This window comes from Indicator indicator, chromosome 16, assembly GCF_027791375.1.
Source record: "Indicator indicator isolate 239-I01 chromosome 16, UM_Iind_1.1, whole genome shotgun sequence".
Taxonomy (NCBI): Eukaryota; Metazoa; Chordata; class Aves; order Piciformes; family Indicatoridae; genus Indicator; species Indicator indicator.
Genome location: NC_072025.1, coordinates 16,293,853 through 16,316,624, shown reverse-complemented (window position 1 = coordinate 16,316,624; position 22,772 = coordinate 16,293,853). Strand labels below are relative to the sequence as shown.

Below are 22,772 nucleotides of genomic sequence, written 5' to 3'. Positions count from 1 at the left end.
TATACCTACAATCTCTCCAGATACATTTTCCCCACCCTGGGATAATCACACCGTCAATTTGGAGCAAGGAGGGGGGGGTGTGTGTCTTTCAGTTTGTTTGTTTTGAAACAGTGATCACATTTGTGTAATACTGGCAAATATTAAAAGTCATCCAAAATACACTAACCTAGAGATTGCCATTCTGTCGATAAAAGATCCAGGTACAAACAGCAACAGGGGAGTAAGTCTGCTCCTATTGTTAGAACAAATCTGGCCTTCAATAATGTTAAAATTCAATCTTTGGGCTTAATGGCAATATGGAAAACAAAGCTCAGCCAGCGTGTTCACTGCTCCTAGCTGTGCTTCTTTATTCCTTTTCAGTTTGCAGAATATACATTTACATGACATATCCAAGCATTTTATCCAGAGCACTTATTGATAACCTTTGCCAGCTTCTGAGATGTTGAGTACATGCCACTTCCTGGAAAACTGGTAGGGAACAACACGTGGCAATTACATCCACATGGACCTTTATGACCATTTCACCTCCACAGGTATTTGCCTAACTATATGTTATTATCACCTCCACAAGAAAACGAGCTGCAGTACTGTATAGTACTGACTGGCAATTAAAAATATCATAATAGGTAAAGTTAGTTCACATTTTAATTGTTGTTATTTTCAATATTGGTTATTATTAAGGAAATGTTTTCGGTACCTTTTAAAACGTTAGCACTATTTTGGGGTGCAGCAGCATTCTCCTGATAGGTTTGCAATTATACTGTAATACTGCAACAGTTGCATGAGGTCCAGAAAGCAAAACAGACTTTAAGCTACAATGGTGCTGACTAATCTGTTCCATTGTCCATGCTGTATGAACACTCAGCTGAGAAAAGCAATTTAGACTTCTTAAACAATCACAGAATGGTTTGGGTTGGAAAGGACCTGTAAAGGTCATCTAGTCCAACCCCCCCTACAGTCAGCAAGGACATCTGCAACTAGAGCAGATTGCTCAGAGCCCCAAACATCCTGACCTGGAATGTTTCCATGGATGAAGACCTTGTGCCTGCCCCAGCCCTCACTGTAATTCATGGGCAATCTACTCTTAGCTAACTGCAGTTAACAGCAAGGTCCTTAACTTGTGTGCCTGCTCAGACCAAACCATTGCGGGCCAGTGAGCCCTGTGAGAGGTGGAACTCCAGTTGAATACAATGGACATAAGGTTTCATTTTCCTCATTGAAGGCTGATTAAAAGCTGATAGATAAACATATTTTAACCTCCTCAGAACCCATTGAAAAGCTAATGCAGTCTTCCCCTGATGCTAAAAAAGCTTTCTGGTCTGCCCATTTGCCTAACTTCTTCCTATTGGCATTCATCTTTCCACACTCCTGTGTTTCTGATCTTCCCTCCCAACTCAATGATCTTTTAGGGTCTTTTCCAATCCAAACAAGTCTATGATTCTATGATTCTGTGTCTTTTACTTCCCTGCTCTGGAGGGAGCAGTTGAGCCATTCCTAAAGGTTTTGCTTGGGTGCAAGTCCACAATGTCTCTTTCCCTCAGCTTTTTTTCCACCTCTTCCAACTGATTGTACCTCATTTTTTCCCTCCCTGCTTCTGTTTTCCCAATCAACATCTCTCTTTTGAATACAAATCTCTCTTACTTTTCTCCATGAAGAGCCCATGCTCCCTTTGCTCAAGGACAAAGTAAGTGTTGCAGTTCAGAAGCCCCATTACTGTGCCACGTGCCTGTAGAAGAACCAGGTCTTCTGCTGCATGTCCTCCCTCGTGGCTGGGGTTGTTTTGGCAGCTGAGCAAAGAAGCTGGCTCAGTTACAGGATGCTGGCTGGGAGCTCCCAACAAGTCTGACTGTGTTGATTCACGTCCAGCCAGAAATCAATCTAGGTCTGCAACATCCAGTTGAGGACACCTACAGGCAGAGGGCTTTTTACAGCCTTCCTGAGTATGGCCAGCACTGGGAATGGCTTGGGACTGAAGTGTGGTCACCAGTATAAGTGTTCAGGCTGTTAGTGAAATTGTCTCCAAACAGAGAGAAATAGAAAGCTTTGATAGCAAAAGCGATTACATGCTACCCTCTGGCTGAAATCATTGTCTCCAGATGGAGGATGGGGAAAAGACACACATTGATATCTTCTCCACTAAATTAATTTGAAATAATTGCTATTTCCACCATATTCAACCTCATGAAAAATTCTGACAGAATGTCTAGAGTCAATAAAGTGGAAAAAAATGAACTTCCATGTTCAGTGGGAAGAACATAGCCTTATGAAGCCCAGCCCAGTACTGAAGGTTGGTCTGTTTGTGAGCTGTGAAGACCTGCTGAGTATACAATGAAGCAAGAAATGAGAAATTCCAATGAGCTTTGCTGCATTAAAGTGTAATGGTAGCATATGTCAGCATACTGATTCTAGCTTGTCCCAGCAAATAAAATAATAGGACATACAGGAGAAAGAGCTTTAGTATAGCCAGTGAGCTATGCCCATGGTCTCTGGAAACTCTGGTGACCTGGCCCAACCCCTTGTGCAAATGGCACCTGAAGGCTTTAACTGCAGCTGCCCCACCATTCTTAGCCTTGATGGCAGCACTGACTGGAGGTCTAAGCCAGCAAGGGTTACAATCCCACCTTGGCTTTGCTGTGTAGTCATTTTGCTGGATCCATGACACCTCTGTAAAACAATATTATCTGCTCTGACTGATTTATGGGTGAGGGCTCTTGTTTATAAACGTTGAGGATTTATCACCTTTCGCTGGTGTCTGAGATGGATCAGTGCTGCAGCAGCACAGAGGGGCTGAAGGAAACATTAAGCTGCTGCATTGCTTACTCTTGAGGATATTAATTTGTATAAATATAGTTCATTTACATATCTTGTAAACATGTAATGCTCTCTATTAAATTTATCACTGTAAATATCTAAATTAAATTTAATCCATTAAATTTTTTAAGTTATATTAAAAAAAAACCCTGTAAATGGAGAGCATTGCCAATAAAAAGTAATAACATTGCTGCATTTATAATGCTTGAACTGCTTTAGAAGGATGAACCTAATTGGAGCAATAGAGACATAACACCATTTTTCAGAGAGTAAGATTATTCTAGAAGGGATATAAATATTGTCAACCCATGGTTAAAATTAAAGCTTTGGAACTTTCATTTTTACCTGTCTCCTACATAGCCAGCTGCACAGATGCATTTTCCTGTCACGGGATCACAGTGTCCTCCGTTGTGGCATGGACAGTCCTGGCTGCAGTTAATTCCAAACGTTCCAGGAGGACATGGCTGTGCACACACCAGCCCCTGGTAAGGTTGCAGAAAGAGCAATATTTCAGTCAGCATTCATAATGCAATAAATTTCTGCATGCAGCTTGGATTTTTATTGTCATTCTTCCTGAAAATAGATCTAAGTGTAGTGGCAGTATTTTTTCTGGGTCAAAATGAGTAAAGACAGTCTCAGAAGTCTGTTACTAGGGTAAATGTTCAGCTGCCCTACCACAGAATCATAGAATCACAGAATGATAGGGGTTGGAAGGGACCTCTGGGGATCATCTAGTCCAACCCCACTGCTAAAGCAGGGGCAGCCACAGAAGTCTGCCCAGGGTCACAATGCCCAGGCAGTTTTGGAAACTGAGAGAGCAGGAGACTCCACAACCTCTCTGGGCAGCTTGTTCCACTGCTCTTCTATCTCCTCACGAGTCTACAGTCATTGAAAATTCTCTTATTTGTATCTCCCCTGTGAACTGCAGCTGGGGTGGTGGGAAATAGGTCCAGGAAGGCTTGGGAGAGGTTGTAGGCAACCAGAGAAGGCTGCAAACGTGCTGGTGTTTGGGGTTTTTTTTGTGAAATACAGAGTCTGAAAATGTGTTGGATCTACCCTGGCTAAGTGACACAAAGTGAACACTGGGGAAGAGAAAGACTGTTGGAAAGGCTGCACTATGAAGCTGAAGTTCTCCTGGTTCTGATGACCTATGATATCCACTGTTCAGACAGCCCCACTTCATTCATCCACAAGAAAGACCAAATACAGCTCTCTACTCCTCTTTAGATTCTACTGGTTCCATTCTCTCTACTCTCATCCAGCACCCACACTCATCTCTTCAAGCAGCATGCAATGGCATCTGCCCAGTGCTTTGTCTAAGCCGTGGAGGAGGCAGGATGGGAACAACAGATTAGGATAGTGCAGAAAGCCACCAGGCATAGAAGAGTTTGAGTCTCCACATCAGCAGTGCAGCAGCTTTTGGGACAGATGAAGTGATTTTGCAGTGGAATATCATCCTGATCCCCGAACACTGGCTGGATGTGTCATCCAAGATCTCCCCAGCTCCTTATCCCCAACCTTGGAGCCATACCTCAGACCCTCACCTACCTCAGCTCCACATCTCACTGGCTACCTCCTGCCCCCATTTTATGCTTGATATTGTGTCTTTGGAGAATTTATCTACCAAACTCAGGTGGTTTTCCCCTAGGTATCACATAATATTCCCTGCAAAGTACCAAGGCCTCTCAAGGATTTCCCTCCACTTTCTTAGAAGTTGTATGAATGCTTTTGTTTTATATGAGCAAACATAAAATCTGAGGCTAGCATCCAGCTGAGTAACTTCAGCCAAAACAACCCTGGCAGTGCAGTGATCTAAAGATGGAGTCCTGTAATGGAAAATGCTTGGCAGCTATAGCAAGGGGTACTGCTGTCAGTGCCAGTGTCAGAGCAGTGTTTGACTGGAACAGCATTTTTCTGTTTTTAATTCTCAAAAGTCTTCTTTCCCTAACAAACCCTATGGGCTCTGAGTTTTGAACAAGGTGCATATTGGAGTCAACTTATACAAAACATAAAGCAGAAACTTAATGGTTGCTTTGACTCCTTGGGGTTCTCTCTTACCAGTTTGGGAAGTTTAGCAATATCAACAGCCCCAGAGTGGAGAGGCTGCTCTTTACTGTAATCATAAAACAGACACTTCAAGTCTTTCCCAACTTGTGATAGGTGACTCCTAGGCTATAAAACAGACAGGTTGGCCTCAGTTCAACAACTTTCAGATCATAGTGTTAAAAAAATGGTGTCTCTGGACTTGGGCAATACACAGCACTATATATCTAGAAATGTAAGTATCCATTTATCTTGATAATAAATACTTTCTCTCTCCACATCTCAAAAGGAACAGGATTTCTATCAGCAAATGATGGGAAAGCAATACTCTGTGATGCATCCCCCTGGAGCCAAGAGAATCTTTAGGAGTACTTTTTGCATTAATATGTACTAAGGGAATCCAAAACATCCCTCTCTGGGGGACCAAATGTCAGATCAACGTTTCCTGCTGCTGATACATCTAATCAGTAAAATTCACCCCATCAGCACCTTTTTTTAGGGCCCTGATCTCATCAGCTTCTGCTTCTGACATTGTTTGATACATTATTACCATTTTGTAGTATTTTTTTCGTTGCTTCATTCTCTCACACATCCTCCATGATTAAAATCCACAACAGAAAGAAAAATAGTCAAAAATACAAATTAGAGTAGCCTGATAAAGCCCAGAGGCAATGAGAAGAAAAAAAAAAAAAAAGAAAAGTGATTTGCAGAATGTTTTGTGTTAACACAGCACCGTGAGCTTGGGACCAAGCAGGGTATGTTGCCAGTGGCAAAGGTTCTGTCCCGTAAGGAGGGATTGCTGCTTTTGTGAGCAGGGAGGTCTAGTCCTTCAAAAGTATTTCTGAGAAGCATTGTAAATGTTAAATTTAAATCTTCTCCCTCCTTCCTGAGAGTGCTTGGAGAATTTAATACTGCAAATGATAAAGATGTATAGAATTAAACTTGTAAATTGTTAATGAGGCCCTAAGGCAGCCACCCACTAATCCCACGGCCACAAAGACACACAGAAGTGCAACAGCTCAACATTGTAGTATACTGGAAACACATTTTCTTGACTAGTTCAACGATATATGCAGTTAGCCACCATCCTCTTAGTGAAAACCCCATGGGACAGTAAAGTCTCACAGGACACAGTCTGTATAACTTGTTATGCTTCTGGGACAGTCTGAACTGACTGGGAGGAAGCAAGAGGAAAGAAATATTATGAGTAATAGAAGAACTAGACTTTGAAGATAGCAGTTCCAAGGAAGAACCTAAGAACACTAGAATTTCCTCTCATGCAACTTATTGCCTTTCCTTGCCTATCCCATAGGTAACCAATCCCCTAAGAGAGCTGAGCTGCTGTTAATAAGCCTAGCTTTGGAAAGGATAAAAGTCACAACTCATCCAGCAGCAATAAAATCCAAGTGGATTTGCACTTGTATAAATCCAGGGAGAATTTTTTCCTTCCAGCTTGATGGTACATTCAATACATATGTGTAGTCTCAAACCTCAAAATCAGCAAGTAAAATTCTGGATGTCAAAGAAAGACTATCCATGGTGTGAAATAAAATGAATGCTGTCTAGCAATCCCATCTCGTTTGCTTGTTTACAGCCCACTCATGTCTCACTTCCCAAACCATTTCAACCACCAAGAGTTAAAAATATAGCATGTAAAAAAAAAAAATTTTCCTCTCTGTGTACTAAATTACCAGCTTTTCATTAAAACCCTGGAGAGACCTTTTATACTAAAATCTCAGCATTTACAAGCTGAATGCTTTTACTTATAATTTCAGTTTCTTTCCCTGGAATACTTGATCTCTCTCTTCAATTTCCAGTTATGCTTGTTTCAAACATCAATTGTTAACTCTAGGGTTTCTCTGGGGACAGAGGAGTCAACAACACAGTTTTCAGGAGAGTCTCTCTGGACCACTAAAAATGCAGAGAAGAAACTCCAAGCTGTAAGAAACAGGGTGGACGTGGGCTAGAATACATGACCACAGCTGCTGTGGAGCCCCAGTGCTGTGGTTCTTCTTTAGGGTCTGTACTGCATCCTAAAAGACCTCTATAAACTTTCTGCTCTATTCTGATATTCTTATCTCATTAGTGCTGTTTTTAACTTTGCAAAAGAAACCCAAAACAACAGAAAGCTCCTCAAAAAAAAAAAAAAAAACCAAAAAAAAACCAAACCCACAGTGAGGAAGAGAACAGCAAAACAACACAGATCCTGAGAAATATTTGAGTGAAGAAGACAAAATGGGTGAAAAAAATATCCTAAAAGTTGTAGGTTAATCACTTTATTGATCACTCCTTAGGGCTAGAGTCAGAACAGACTGTCAGGCTCTTAAAACTATTTGAATTGCTTCCTACCTGCTTTAGCTCCAGTACTCTTTAGGAAAGAACTTTTCCTTTGTCTGCACTGAATGCCAGCTGAGGGAAAGGTGCCAGATCCTTGCTTAAATTCCTGACAAGTTTTGCCTATTTTGCCATTTGCAATGGATTAACATCATCACCACCTTTGCCCTGACCAAGTTAAAAAGACTCTAACTCTCCAGACAGAGAGAAATTCTCTATATTGAGCTTCCACCAAAACTTATGCAATGTTCTCCCATGTTGCTGCCTGGTAGACACCAGAATTTCATGGTTGGTACTTCTGAACTAAAATGAGATCCATGGAGGTAGAATTTGCTGTACATAAACATCTCTCTCAGTCCTTAGGTATGGGTGTAAGGTCCACATCAGAAGCCATAGCTGTGTGGTGATATTCAGGGTCTTCCATGCATTAAAATGAAGTCCCAGTAATGCATTAGAATCCAGCAAGACTGCCAAGAGACTAATTGACAGATACAGGAAAAAAGCCAGGAAATGCAGCACAGCTAAACAGTATGTGGGCCTGTGAGCGCTGGCAAACCCCAAGAGAGATAATTACCACATTATTGATAAAGTGGAGGACTTTTAAAATGCCTGACCTTGCTTTCTTGACACAAAGGATTAAAGGTTAGGCCAATTTGCTTTCTGCAGTGCAACCCCTGATGCAAGTGGGGACTGTGCCTCAGTAAGGACAGGGACACTGAACTGGTCTCTGTGGTTTGGGCACAATCCTGCTTTAGTGACTGCCTGAGGCACAGAATTCCCCCTGGCTTCTGTCTTCCTCCCTTCTGAAGGGGAAACAGTAGAGTGCTTGTGAAAATGTTGAGCATAGCTTGGAAGGAATATTCCAAGGAACTGTAATTCAGAGAAAAAAAATACAGATCTTCTCCCACACCAAGAAACTGAGAGACCTGAGGCTGTTTAGCCTGGAGAAGAGCAGCCTGAGAGGTGATCTTCTCAATGCTCAGCAAGAGCTAAAGCGTGGGGTCAAGAGGATGGGGACAGACTCCTTTCAGCAGTACCCAGCAACAGGACAAGGGCCAAGGGGTGCAAATCAGACCTTATGAGGTTCCACCCCCACCATGGATTCTGGGACCCCGTGAGTAGTCACTGCTTGGTTTACTGTTGTTAAAGTCTCTGATGAGTAGGCTGGTGGCCTGTCTGTAACTGTCAGAGCCTCATGACAAGAAATAGCAGAGATGCAGCACGAGCACACAGGGAAGGCATCTGCTGAGACAGTGAAGGATTAACCTCCTGTTCCAAGTTTCAAATGAGGGATGAGTGTGAACAAACCACTCACCATCCATCCAGGAGGACAGGAGCACTCTCCGGTGATGTGGTGGCAGACTCCTCCGTTTTGGCAGGGGCAGCGCAGTTCACACTGAGCTCCATGACTGCCTGGGGGACAGCGCTCTTCACAACTTTGTGGAGAGAGAAGAAACAAAAAAACACATTTAAAACAACTTACAGGGAACACTAAATGAGGAGAATCCACAACACAGGTCAGCATGGGAGTCCTTATGCAAATTATGAACCCTCAGTATGGCTCTGCTGCCATTAGCAATTAGCCAAGGTTTCTTTTATTTTTGCTGGGATGATTTATGTGCCACGGAGCCAGCCCTGTAAGGCTGATGTATGTGTGCAATCATTATGCATATTCCAAATTTCACCCATCTCAACAGGACAACTCATGTCCTCTAAAATAGTCCAGGAAAGTAAGAGTTGCAGGATGAAGCCATCAGTGTGAATTATGTGAAATAGCAATAAAAGAAGCTACAAATAGAATAAAAAGATGGGATTAAAATGCCTGAAATTCCTCCAGTCACTACTAAATGTTAACATAATGGGCTGGTGAGAACTCAGCATCACTTAAAGGCTATTTAAGCTTGTTGGGTCTCTCTCGGTACTCATGGGGGGCCAATGTAAGGCTAGTCCCTGCAAAAACAAGTGCCTCCTACGTTACACATTACTGCTTTAAACATCACTTCTTTCTCTATTCCCAGGTTCTGAAACTACAGCAAGTTCTTCCCCTAACTGACCCTCCTCTGATGAGGATGTTCATACAACATATCAAGGGCTGGCCCTGCAAGGACTTACTGCTGAGAATTGACATTCTAATGTCAATGGGACCACTCCTGATAGCAAGCAGATTCTTCAGCTGTGATTGCTTCCAGGACTGAGGTAACGAGTCTAAGAGAAAATCAGGTACTAAATGAAACATTCAGAAAGCATATCCCTTATTTATGAGGGTTAATATTGTCTTTATTTTCACCTTCCTCTTCAAGCAGGTCAACAAATAATATCCGACTACAAAAGCATTTTGTTACCTGTAATGGTTCTTCAACCAAATGCAGTGACTAAATTCTCTTTTCCCCTTAAATAATTTTGAAAACCATAATTACTTCAGAAACTACTGAAAGATCTCTAATGAGAACTGATGTTACACTGTGGGCAATTTTAAACAAGGAACTATTGCTTGCTGTCCTACAATTAATATGCAGATTTTGTGAATCCTACTGGTAAACTTCCAGTGTGGTGTATGGGGATTTAGCTACATGATTCTCGTTAAAGTTAATAGCAGTCACATCACTAAATCCCTCCTCACTATGCTTAAAATTTACCCCCTAGATAGTAAGCTGATATAGTTAACAGTAATGCTTTCTCAGTTAGATTTAAATTCAAATAAATTGGAGATGGTAAGTCCCATTTGATACTGCACTGGACTGCTAATGAGTAGAATGTCCAATCTGCTTGTAAAAACTCAACTCTAATTTGGATTTTATTCACATACTGAAATTAGGAGCAGGTACAGTTGCTGTACAAGCTGGAAAATACAATGGATTTTAGGTTCACTTTAGTACTTTATTTTATTAAGCAGATAGGTATAAGTATTAGGAAAAAAAAAAAAAGAAGGAAAAAAAAAGATATTTCATGGAATTATAGAAGCACAGAATGGCAGGAGTTGGAAGGGACTTCTGGAGATCGAGACCAACCCGTGTGCTAAAGCAGGTATGTCTACATCACATGGCACATGAACATGTCAAGGCAGGTTTTGAAAGTCTCCAGTCAAGGAGACTCCACAAACGCTCTGGGCAGCTTGGTCCAGGGCTCCAGCACTCTCATAGCAAAGAAGTTTTTTCCTCAAGTTCAGGTGAAACCTCCTATGGTCCACTTTGCACCCACTGCCCCTTGTCCTGTCACTGGGCACCACCAAAAAGAGCCTAGCCCCATCCTCATGACCTCCACTCTTTAGATATTTATATGCATTGATAATTTATAATATTTCCTTTGTTTGGCCTTTCTCTGTTACCTGATTTCCACAAAGGAAAGTTGATAACACAGCAATTGTCTAAATGTTGCCAATTACTCCTTGCATTAAAATCATTCGAAGCAAGGCTGTTAAACGAAGCAGAGTAAAATACACCTGGCATTGAACTTACAACACCCCGGTGTATCCAGGAGCACAGTGACATTCTCCAGTTTTATGGTCGCAGGTAGCTCCGTTGTGACATTGGCACTCCAGCTGGCAGCCCTTGCCATAGCTTCCCGGGTCGCAGAGCTCTTCACACCGCCACCCTTGGTACCCATCTGCGCAGACGCAGGCGCCCGTGATGGGGTTGCAGAGAGCTTCGTTCTGGCACTGGCAGCGGTTGCTGCAGTGGGGTCCCCAGTGCTCACTGTCGCAACCTGCAATGCACACACACAGGCCTTTACCAAGGTGATGAGGAACAGGGCATCAACAGCATCTCAGCACAGCCTCTTCACTTCGTTTGGTGAGCAGCCAGAGGCACTGGTGGTACCAGGAGCCTTCTAGAGGGCCCCCAGGCTTCCTGAAACTACCCCAATCCAGCAATGTGCTTTACAGTATCCCAGAATCCTGGCATCGTGGGGGTTGAAATGGGATCCCAGCACATCATCTAGTCCAACCCACTGCTAAAGCAGGGTCACCCACAGCAGATTGTTCAGGATCACAATGTCCAGGCAGGTTTGGAATCTTTCCAGAGAAGGAGACTTCACAAAGTCTCTGGGCAGCCTGTTTCAGGGCCCCAGCACCCTCATAGCAAAGTTTTTCCTTAAGTTCAAAAGAAACCTCCTGTGGTCCACTTCTTACCCATTGCCCCTTGTTCTGTCACCAGGCACAACTGAAAACAGCCCAGCCTCATCCTCATGACCTCCAGCCTTTAGATATTTATATGCATTGATAAAATCCCCTCTCAGGCTGCTCTTCTCCAGGCTAAACAGCCCAAGGTGTCTCAGCCTTTCCTCCTCACAGAGATGCTCCAGGTCCCTCAGCACCTTCGTAGCCTCTGCTGGACTCACTCCAGTAGTTCCCTGTTTCTCCTGAGCTGAGGAACCCAGAACTTTACCATGCAAGGAGGTGACAGCACTACTTAGATACCTAAATGTGAGGACTTGTTTAACACCCTTATTGGATCAGGACTTAAATCTTTTAATATCCTGTTTCTTAGTGCTCTTAGATAGCTGGAAAGAATGAATTTATAGCAGAATTAGATGCTGAGGATCACATCCTGACTGCAGTGGAGTTAATGGCAGGTCGTATTGCCAAGCAAATCCTGTAGACTTAATAATGTCATCAAATATTGTTTCTTTGCACTGTTCTCACAAGATAATAAATATGATAATCTAAAGAAGCCTTTCTACTTTGTATATTTTTTGTTGTTTTGGTTTTGTTTTGGTGTGGGTTTTTTTTGTTGTTGTTTTGTTTGGTTTGGTTGGTTGGTTTTCTGTAGTAAAGAGATGGTAGGGAAGAAAATAACACTGGAGATGGGATGCCATGAAGTTGACCAGGTTTAGGGATGAAATTATGGAGTGTATATGCCAGGTAATTTCTGTGGTAGTAACAGCATGTAGTAGCTATACAAAGGGCCCCAAACCCTATGGCCATGGACACAGGGCAGAGATTCCCTATAGAATGTGTTAAGGTATGGTGAGAACCCTCCACATGGCAATCTTGCCTTATCCCATCTTCTTGCTTGTGGGCTGTAGGCAGGGTGAGAGGGGGAAATCTGGATTACAGAAGCAGCATGATCATGAATTGCTATAGGAATAGCAATCAGCAGCTGCAAAACACCCCTTTAAGATGCACACACACTAAAGAGACAGCTCTAACAAACACCCAGAGGTTAAGGTTTCCTCAGCAAACAGGCATCAGAAAAACAAAGATTTCTCCAGCAGTCCTTCCCTCCGCTCAGCAGCCTTTCAAAGGAGCTATGTCAAGGGTGAAGCAAATCATCACTTTGTTCAGAACAGAGTTGCTGGCTAAACCCCAGTTGACAGTTACAGATCATCCTGAGGTACACTTTGTTGTGCTCAGAGAGCTGGTTTCAGTTATACCAACAACTCTTCTGGTAGTGGAAAATCCACTTCCATGCAGGAAAGAAAGGAGTGTGTCATCCCAGCAAGAGAGCTGTCCTCACCAGCTCTTCTCTTTGCAAACATGTAAACTAATCCCCAGGTGACACTTGCTCCTTCTCAAACCTGCATCTCTCTTTCCAGGCTTAGCAAGGCAACCTTGTCCTAGAAGTTTCATAGCACTTCCTTTCTACAGTACTTGGCACACAAGCCACATTGGACAACTACAGACACAGTGCCTTTCCCAAGAAAGTTTGGACCAGATGATCCTTGAGGTCCCTTCCAACATGGTGTTCTATGATTCAATCAGTCTATCAGTTAATTTTGGTGATGTTTTTGTCCTTCTCATCGGTTAGTCTAGGAATACTCAGCAGAAAAGGTTGAGGAAGGGACTTTACTCAACTAACACTGCTGATTTCCAAACTTGTGTTTCTTCAGCAACAGTGTTAAAGGCCAAAATAAATCCATCAGAACCACAGAATTATAAAAGGCTTGAGTCATAAGAGACCTTAAAAATTGTCTAGTTGTCTATCACCTAATTGTCCAGAGGACAATTCCAGGGTCTTCAGAAGGACTTGCAGGGTCTCATAAGTTGCAGAGAGATGGTTTTGTGTCCTGCAGAAAGCAGAGCATGCAGGATCCTGCTCGTTCCTCACACAAGGTATTCTCTTGCTTCACCTCATTTTTTTCCCCACAGCTGTAAACAGGGATGATAGTTCCTCACTAACACCATTGGGAGTCAAGCAAACAAAATCTTACTCTTTCAAAGTCTTAAATTATTACTGAGAACCTGTGGAAAGAGATGATCTATCTTTATTTCACACAGACACTTACTAAGACTCTGTAAGCCTTCTGGGGCAGGGAGCAAATCTGCTGGAGCTGATGGAGTTTCCCAGCAATTTCCATTCCAGAAATAATGTTTTGTTCTCTGCAGAACTTGATCATCAAGGGATGAGGCTCTGTGCCTCCACAAAGGGGACACATTTGAAGCACACAGCATAGCCCATAGCCTTTTGCATGGAGAAGTGGACTGCAGAAATCAAACTTAACCCTGCCTGCTTCAGGGACTTTGTTCCTACCTTATCAGACTTCACATCAGAGCCCTGGCTGCCAGACTGTAGGCTGCTCTGGGCTGATAGAATTCCAGCTGCAATTAATTTGCTTAATATGAATAAATAACACTCATTAGAAGATGTGACACATATCCTTGGTCTTCCATGTCTCAGGTGAGTACTCCAATCATCAGATTTATCTGCTTGGTTTGTGGTTTTCACTTTGAAAGAAAGTGAAGAGGAAAGCAAACTTTTTATAGGAAGGGAAAACCATTTCTCATCATCAGCTCAAGCTTTGAAAGGTACAACAAAGCTGGAGAGAGGTCTGGAGAATATGTCTTATGAGGAGCAGCTGGGGGAGCAGGGATTGTTTTGTCCAGAGAAGAGGAGGCTGAGGGGAGACTTTCTGGCTCTCTACAACTACTTGAAAGGAGGTAGAAGTGAGGTGGATATTGGCCTCCTCTTTCAAGTAACGAGTGACAGGACAAGAGGAAATGGCCTCAAGTTGTGACAGGAATGAGGTTTAGGTTTGATATTAGGAAAACATTATTTACTGAGAGAGTGGTCAGGCATTGGACACAGGCTGCCCAGGGCAGTGGTGGAGTAATCATCCCTGGAGGTGTTAAAAAAATATGTAGACATGGCATTTCAGGACATGATTTAATAGCCATGGTGGTGTTGGGTTAATGGATGGACTTGATGATCTTAGAGGGTTTTTCCAACCTTAATGATCCTATGATCTTGTTTCGCTTTGACAATGTCTGCCCCAAACACAACTCCTGTGATGTAAGTCAGTCTTGATATATTGATATTTGGTCAGATTCTTGCTTTCTCCCTATACTGAATTTCACTCCACAATCTAGCCAAAAGCAAGAGTAAAATACTGAAGTAAAGAGCAGAAATTCCTCTAACTGGTTATAAAAACATAAAAATCCAAATCAATATAAATAAAAGAGGCCTGCAGTGACCAAAAAAACAGCTGGCAGTTAAACAAATTTTTCCAAAGGTTTCTAAGTACAAGGCATCAGTGAGCACACATTGCAACACTCAGTATGTTTAGCCCAAAGCAGCTAGCCAAAATGTTTTAATTATCTATGAAATAAAACAGCTTGGCATACCAGATAGCTACTAAGAATGTGAATTTCATGGGGATTTATTAGGGAGAGGACATAAAAATGAGGATTAAACTACATCTGAATACTCGGGGAAAGAAAGAAAAAAAAACAGAACTACAAAAAATGGGACTTGTACCATGTCTCATTTACAATGCCTGAAATGGCCTTTGTTAGGCTTCTTTTTATACTCCTAAAACTACTAGCAGGGTTTGACTACAGCTCACTAAATGGTTTGGAACTGGAGTCATAATTTCTGTGTAGACCCAAGGTGAATGTGGTATGGGTGTAGACCACAGGTGAACATCCTGCTGTCACTCTAGTGATGGATTGTATACACACAGTGACAAGTTGGCTTCTCTGGATTGAAGTTTCTCCTTCAGATGGTAAAGATTTTCTGCTTCTAGCTATCAGTTCAAGCCCTATATATGTCACAAGGAGCAGAGCCATCTTGTGCACCATCAGATCAACCACTGCTGATTAATTGCAGAGGGAACTGAATGAAATTTGTTGACAGTGCAGTAGTGTAAAATTTGTGATAATGAAGTATCATCCTCACCTGATTTTATACTGCAGCAATCTCACATAAAATTAAGTTCTTGGTTGCTCAAAGTTTATCAATTCCTGATGGTTTTCATTTGCCCTTTCCTTCAAGTCCCATATTGCAGAGACACTGCAGAGTTGCAAAGAAATTCTTTACCTACATGATTTCAGTGGAACATTTTGTGATGTTTCTGTTGTGGTAACTCATACTGTGGTAACCTCTGTACCTTTACAAAGGTAGGCAGACACAGAGTTGCTAAGATCAATCTATTTATTCATACAAGTAATTCCACTGAGCTCAGTAGGAGCACTTGTGGGTGAGACTACTCAAGCCCATAACTAGCAATGGAATTGGGGTCTAGTAATTCCTCCTAGAAACTTAAAAAACAGAAGAAACCAAAGGATTCAGCAATCAAGACATTTTTTCTGTATATTCATCACTGTGGCAAATCCTAGCTGGTGTGTGGCAGTGATTCCAGTTTCATAGCTATGGGATGAAGCAGCTTCAGGACCATGGAAGCCCACGATCATTAGCATCACTTCCCCCTGGGCACAGAGAGGCCATTTTAAAAATACAGCCAAGCCCAGCAGAGCCTAATCCTGCTCTTGTTGATAGCCTCTATGTGTTACCATAAGAGAGATAAATAATAACAGCAACAACATGTGAACAGAAAGCTGATTAAAGCTTACACAAGAGCTTCGCTGTAAATGCATATGCCATTAAAAACGTCAAAATGATACAGAGACTTTAACTATACCATCAATAAGAAAAGCAACCTGAGAGTGGTGATGGCAGGGAGGTACAAATGCTCCTGTTAGACAGCGTGTGTGGATGTCAATACCATGAGGGATGAGTCTGGAGCAGATAGCGCTCTCCTGGGAGATGCTACATTAAAGGGAACTGCCATATTTCAGGTCACGTGTCAGCATTCCCTGGCAAACCTGCTAACTTACTCACTTTTTCTCCTTCGAAAATGGGACTGGAGATTAATTACCACCAATAAAAGTGAGTATAACTCTGTAAAGGATGATGCTGGGTGCCTAAGCATAATTACAGTTGTCTTCATAGGGCACTATGACAGGTGAAAGATTCATCCCTCTGTGGCAAGCTTGCTCGCCACAGCAAAAGTGTTTCTTCCTCTCTGCATCCCTATCCTCTCCCTGAAGGCTCAGTGGTTTGTTCAAGTGAAGGATAATAGAATCATAGAATCCTAGAATTGCTTGGGTTGGAAAATGCATCTAAGATCATCGAGTCCAACCTTCAATTTAACACCACCATGGTCATTAAACCATGTCCCAGCAGGCTCTGTATATCCATTGCCACCATTGTGCAAGATATCCTGTTACCAGTTCTGCCCTGTGGAATACACAGTGAGGACAGACTGGAAGTGCTGGTTCCCTCCCAAATGGCTGTTTTCCCACTGGGAGTGATCAGTGCATTGCTGTGTTCTGGGTCAGCAGAGCTATCCAGCATTTTGTGCAGCAGACAAACAAGACAATGTGGAAGCAAACACACAAGTCTGATAAATAAGAGGAGTCCCAAGCAAGGGATGTAACTTATCAAGTGACTTATCCCACCGAGAGAATCAAAACTGCTCTTCCAGAGTTTTTCCATCACTGCACAGAGACACTACTGATATGAAACAGCATCTTCTGCCACAGCAGCAATCAAATCTGTGGTCTTCAGGTCTAGGTTTACTTTTCTTTTTTCATTACCATAAGCCTGTGTGTGTCTCTTTTTGTAGGTAGTGACCAGTCATGTATTCTATGTGTGCAAAGTCAGAGGGACATTCAGGAACATTCTGCAGAAGAAATAGGTGAAAAAAAAAAAATCTAGTGGTTGCTTTTCTTCACCCAAGGACTCAGGACCATATTTGGCTAATCCACTCTGCAAATCTGCTAGCTAATGTACCTAATAATCAATAGTCAATCTTCTGGAATATTTCCAAGTTCACTTTGAAACATTTAAACATAATGCTGGACTTTAAAGAATGCAAACAGGAAATCAAATGAACTCATTACATTTAGGAAGATATAGCTGAAGATAGATTATTTTAGAATTTGTTTTGAAATCAGGGCTAGATAACTGTACTGCTGTAGAATGATTATGGGAATATCATTTAAGGTGAAATGCAGCCTGAACTCTGGGTGATATTTTTTTGGTCTAAAACTTTTTTGGAACCTGACTGGGTTTTAAATGGTGGGGCCAGTAATGCATAGCATGCAAAGAAACAGCAAAAGCTCAAACACGTGCCTGGATGCAGCAAATAAAAAATTAAAATAATCAATTAGCTTTTTATTCCCTGCACTTAGCCTTATAGGAAAATTATATTCCCTGTATTGAACTAATGTCTACTCATTGTATAAACATGATTCATTTTGGCACAGTTCAACACCTTGGGAAACATAAGCCAAGCCTGCAATTGGTTTGAAACATGGCCCATGAAGAGGGAATCCCCTTACAGAGACAGTTCACACCACTTCGTGTTTGGCTCTGAGCATTGCCCAGTCACTCGCATGCTGGCACTGCAGGTAAAACCAGTACACTTCTAAAAGCATGACTGAAAGATCAGTCACTGATCTGTTTGAATCTAAACCAACAAACCTGTTTATCTTCTGTTTACCCTCAGAATTTCCAACACATGTTTATGGATGATGGCTTTCCTCAAAATAACCCAGATTTTCAGAAATTCCCTTCAAAAACATTCTTACAAATCCTCCAAGTCAAATTCTGTGATTTCAGAATGAGGAAACAACAGACACAGGTGGGGTCAGCCAGACTGGGCCACACTGCTCACACTGCACCTCATTTTCTTCATCATAACTGTATCAAGATACTGATGTTCTACAAACAACACTGTCTTCCTCAGATCTTAAAAATGAGAGCAGTCCTAACTGTCAATGTAGCAGATATGTTGGATTTCTGCAAATATATAATTTCCTGTAGCATCATAGGATTGTTTCAGCTGGAAAAGACCTCTAAGATGATTGAGTCAAATCATCAACCTAAGACCACCCATGGCTGTTAAACCATGTTCCCATGGGCTGTGTCCACAAGTTTCTTCAACACCTCCAGAGACAATGACTCCACCACTGCCCTGGGCAGCCAGTTCCAACACCTGAACACTCTTTCAGTAAAGAAATTGTTCCTAACATCCAACCTAAACATCCCGTGGTGCAACTTGAGGCCATTTCCTCTTGTTCTGTCGCTTGAAAGGAGGGAGAAGAGACCATTTCCCATCTCACTCCAATCTCCTTTCAAGGAAATTTAGAGAGCAATGAGATCTCCTTTCAGCCTCCTCTTCTCCAGACTTAACAGTTCCAGTTACCTCAGCTGCTCCTCATAAGATTTGTTCTCCAGATGCTTCACCAGCTTCATTGCCTCTCTCTGGACATGCTCCAGCACCTCAATATCTTTCTTGTGAGGGACCCAAAACTGTATGTGGTATTAGTGGTGTGGTCTCACCAGGGTCATGTACAGGGGTAATGAAGCTCTTGGGGGACAAAGAACTTAACAATAGATTTTAATAAACCATCCTGCTCTAATTGTAATTTAGATTACCTGAACTGTGTCACAGGTAGTTGGTATAATTTTTTCTTTTCCACTGTAAGACGCTTTGCCCACTCCCTGACAACTTCTCTGTTAAGTAGAATTTACCATCTCCAGCTTGAGGCTCACTCAGTCTACTCATGTGAGGACTAGAGAAAGGGGAATTTTGGCTTAAATCAGTAAGCTACAGCAGTAGTTTTTGCTGTTAAAGTACATTTTTATATCCTTTTTTCATTGACAAGCTGGGACATCTTCCTTGTACAGAGCAACAGTGTGAAATTTGGAAGAGCTCTGTCCTACACCCAGGGGTGTGCTCATGTGTCCCCACTGAAAATCCACCAGCACCTGATCAAACTCTAAAAAAATGTAATTTTCAGATACTCAGTGTCACCCCTGGATAACTCATTATCTACATTCCTCAAAGATTTCATCTGTACCAAGAGCAATCTGCAACTAAAGGCTTCAGGGGCTTAGCAGGACTTCCCTTACAGTTGTTCCTGGTAGCAGCCACAGGAAACTGGTTGTTTAATCTCCCTGTAACAAGTAGTCCATGGAGGGGGTAACAGCCTCCCACTCTTAGTCTATGTCAGAGGCCAGTTCTGATCCATGCTGATGACCCATTTATCACAGAATCACAGAATTGTCAGGGTTGGAAGGGAGCCCAAGGATCATCTAGTTCCAACTCATCTGCCACATCCAGCCTGGCCTTCAAAACATCCAGGGATGGGGCTTCCACCACCTCCCTGACAACCTGTTCCAATGTCTCACCATCCTTATGGTGAAGAACTTCTTTGAGGAGAAAGTTCTTCACAGAGAGAGTTGTTAGCCGTTGGAATGTGCTGCCCAGGGAGGTGGAGGAGTCACCATCCCTGGAGGTGTTCAAGAGGGGATTGGATGTGGCACTTGGTGCCATGGTTTAGCAGTCATGAGGTCTTGGGTGACAGGTTGGACTTTGATGATCCTTGAGGTCTTTTCCAATGTTATTGATTGATTCTACTGATTCTACTGATTCTAATTCAAACCTCCCCTCCTCTAGCTTAAATCTGTTCCCCACAGCCCTATCATTACCCAAGACCCTAAAAAGTCCCTCACCAGCTTTCTTGTAGGCCCCCTTCAGATACTGGAAGGCCACAATAAGGTCTCCTTGGAGCCTTCTCTTCTCCAAACTGAACAACTTCAACTCTCTCAACCCATCCTCATAGGAGAGGTGCTCCAGCCCTCTGCTAATCCTCATGACTTTTCTCTGGATACATTCCAGCACACCCATATCTTTCTCGTAATAGGGGTTCCAGAACTGGATGCAGTACTCCAGTCAACTATAGTCAACTTGACGACATTCTTGAAGGAATTTTGTATAGTCTCCATTTTTAAGGAAAAACAAATAAACTAGGGAGCTTCACACATAAATAAGGCATTTGATGTATGAACTTGGTGTCACAAAAATAAGAAAATGCTGGATTAAAGGTTGGAGGTGCAGCAGTAATTCAGTACTTCAGCCTATGAATTATTGTATTTCATTTAATTACGTGAGCAGAGGCTACCATTTACATGCCCTAGCATTTTCTGCCTTCTGAGTTTGTAGCTTTGCAGCCTTAAGGCTCCTAAACATGTGTTTCTGTGCAGTGGTGTATGCACTGGCACTTTTATCTCCAAAGTCACACTTTCAGTCACAGCACAGACAACCACAATGAAGAAAACACCAGTCTCAGTGTTTACATCTCTAAGACCTCCCAGAGAAGATGTTTTGCATATGTAAATATGCATTTGTGAAACTATCCACCCAAGTGGCAAAAGCCTGAGGTTAATCTGAGGCTGGCAGAACTTGAAGTCAATCTCATTTTCCAAGTTTATAGATCAGTCTTCATCAGAGAGAAAGGAAAAGACAGTAAGGGAACATCAGCCAATGTTTCTCAAAATGGATAGATTATTACTCACAGGAGGAAATTAATCTAATTTTGTGTTTGGGCTTTTTTCTTAGAGACAGGAGAACAGCTTTTCATCCCGTAAGAAATCTTGTCTGAATCAGATAAGAAACATGTGGCTGATTTTGGTCATGATTTAATCTCAGATGATGATCTCATTAGTCACTGACTCTCCAACATGTGGTACCTAATTCAATCACAGCACTTTGGAGACCCTGAAGTTTATTTAGGATCCTCCAAGGAAATATTTTCTTTCCAAAGTAATCCTTGCTTAAAGAACATTCCCACAGCATTCTGTAGAATGCTCCAAACAGTTACCTAGTTGTGCATTTCTATTTTGGATGAATGAAAACAAAACCGCTCTGAGTCAAAGAAAAGTTGAATATTTGGATGTCAGCCTCATCAAATCCCATAATGAACTCAATATATTTTGGAAGCAGCAAAATGGGAGAAACAACTTCTACTCCTGACAGATATCAAAGCACTGTGTTTTCAGCATTTCCATCATGAGCTATTTTGACAGAGGCTTCAAAAGAAGTGAAAATTAGAACACACACAAAAAAATCTGTGAATATTTCCTATTTCTTTTTGTAGAAATTACTGCTCTGTTTAATGAGCCTTTAACTCTACTGACACTCTGGATGTTACAAGGAGTTTAAAATCATGAAACGCTTCATAAGGGAGCAACAACATTCTGTACAACACTGGCAGCTTTTCTTCTCATTATAACCTCTTAGAGAATATGCTGCATTCTTTAAAATGTTTGGTTTGGGTTTTTTAATTTTTTTTTTTTAGTGCCATATTAATGGGAGGCAAAGTCTGTTCTTTAATTGGAATTTTACTGTGGTGAATTAAAAAATACATGGGCAGAGTATCAAGAGTCTAATAAAACTAAATGAAGATACTATCTTTCCTCTGTATGAAACCCAGCAGTCTTGGCTCTGGCAAAGCTTCCATCAATACTTCATTATTATTGTCTAGGACATGATTGTAATAATCAGATCTGCAAGCAACTTACTTCCAAATTCTGTCTTACAACTGGATAAAACATTCTCTCTCTCTCTCTTTCTCAACACCTATAAATGGACTTTAGATGTTTTCATTGACTGCATGATGACATTTTCCTTCAATGCACACAGCTATCCATTTTGTCGGCAAGAAGGAGTGGAAACACATTTGGATGTGCCTAAAACACTACAGGATGTGTACAGAGGAAGAGATCAAACATCCTCCACCAAAAAAGTGTTGGAGAGGCCACAAAGAAGGGCTCAGGAGTGGTGGCAGCAGAGCAATGGTTCTCAGAAGTATTCAAAGAACACTACACAGAAAGAGAGAGGTTTTGTCACCGGAGGTTAAGATCTTTGAAACAACATCTGTGACCGATGTGAAACAGTTCAAAGGCTTATAAAAAGCCATGTGCAAGCATCTATGTACAGCTCTTCTGTTCTAAATGCTCCGTGGTCTTTAGCTGAATGCTTAGCAAGGCAGAGTTGTGGGAGCAGAAACAAACCCTCTTTCCCTTCTCAGTTCATTAATGCCAGTTGACTTTGGCATAATTTAGAGCAGACCTACAGGACCAGTCCAGTTTAGAGCAGATCTATAGGACCAGTCTGGTTTAGAGCAGACCCACAGGGTCAGTTCAGCATTTGCAGTAGTCTAGCTATGCTGGGTACCCTTAAATCACATCCTCATCAAGCTCCCTGCAACTGGGCAGGAGAACATTGGCCATCACCTGAGGAATCTACCACACTGAATCCCATCACCAAAGTCACCTTTCCACCATCTGTGACTACAGAGTGGTGCCAATTGCATAGGATCGCATGGGATCAACCCCATTCGGCAGAGCTCTCAGGGAGATCTGCTCAGCTCTTTATTTTTCACAGCACATAAACTGAGCATCAGAAGGTCACCCTGCTGATGATTTGCCAGATATGCACTACACCTTTATTTGCAGTTAAAGTGGAGCTTAAAGAAGAAAAGCTGCTTGTCACTAAAATAGCAAATGTTGGAGAGTGTG

The 22,772-nt window shown here is 42.0% G+C and overlaps 1 protein-coding gene across 1 annotated transcript in view; it reads right to left on the bottom strand.

The window, feature by feature from the left end:
• The window catches only part of MEGF11 (multiple EGF like domains 11), a 224,741-nt gene that overhangs the window by 91,903 nt on the left and 110,066 nt on the right, over nt 1–22,772 (bottom strand). The window contains exons 6-8 of the mRNA XM_054387816.1: nt 10,644–10,890; nt 8,504–8,624; nt 3,157–3,293 (exon numbers count right to left, since the gene is read on the bottom strand). Of these exons, the coding sequence (XP_054243791.1) occupies nt 3,157–3,293; nt 8,504–8,624; nt 10,644–10,890 (505 nt within the window). The remainder of the gene's footprint in view (nt 1–3,156; nt 3,294–8,503; nt 8,625–10,643; nt 10,891–22,772) is intronic.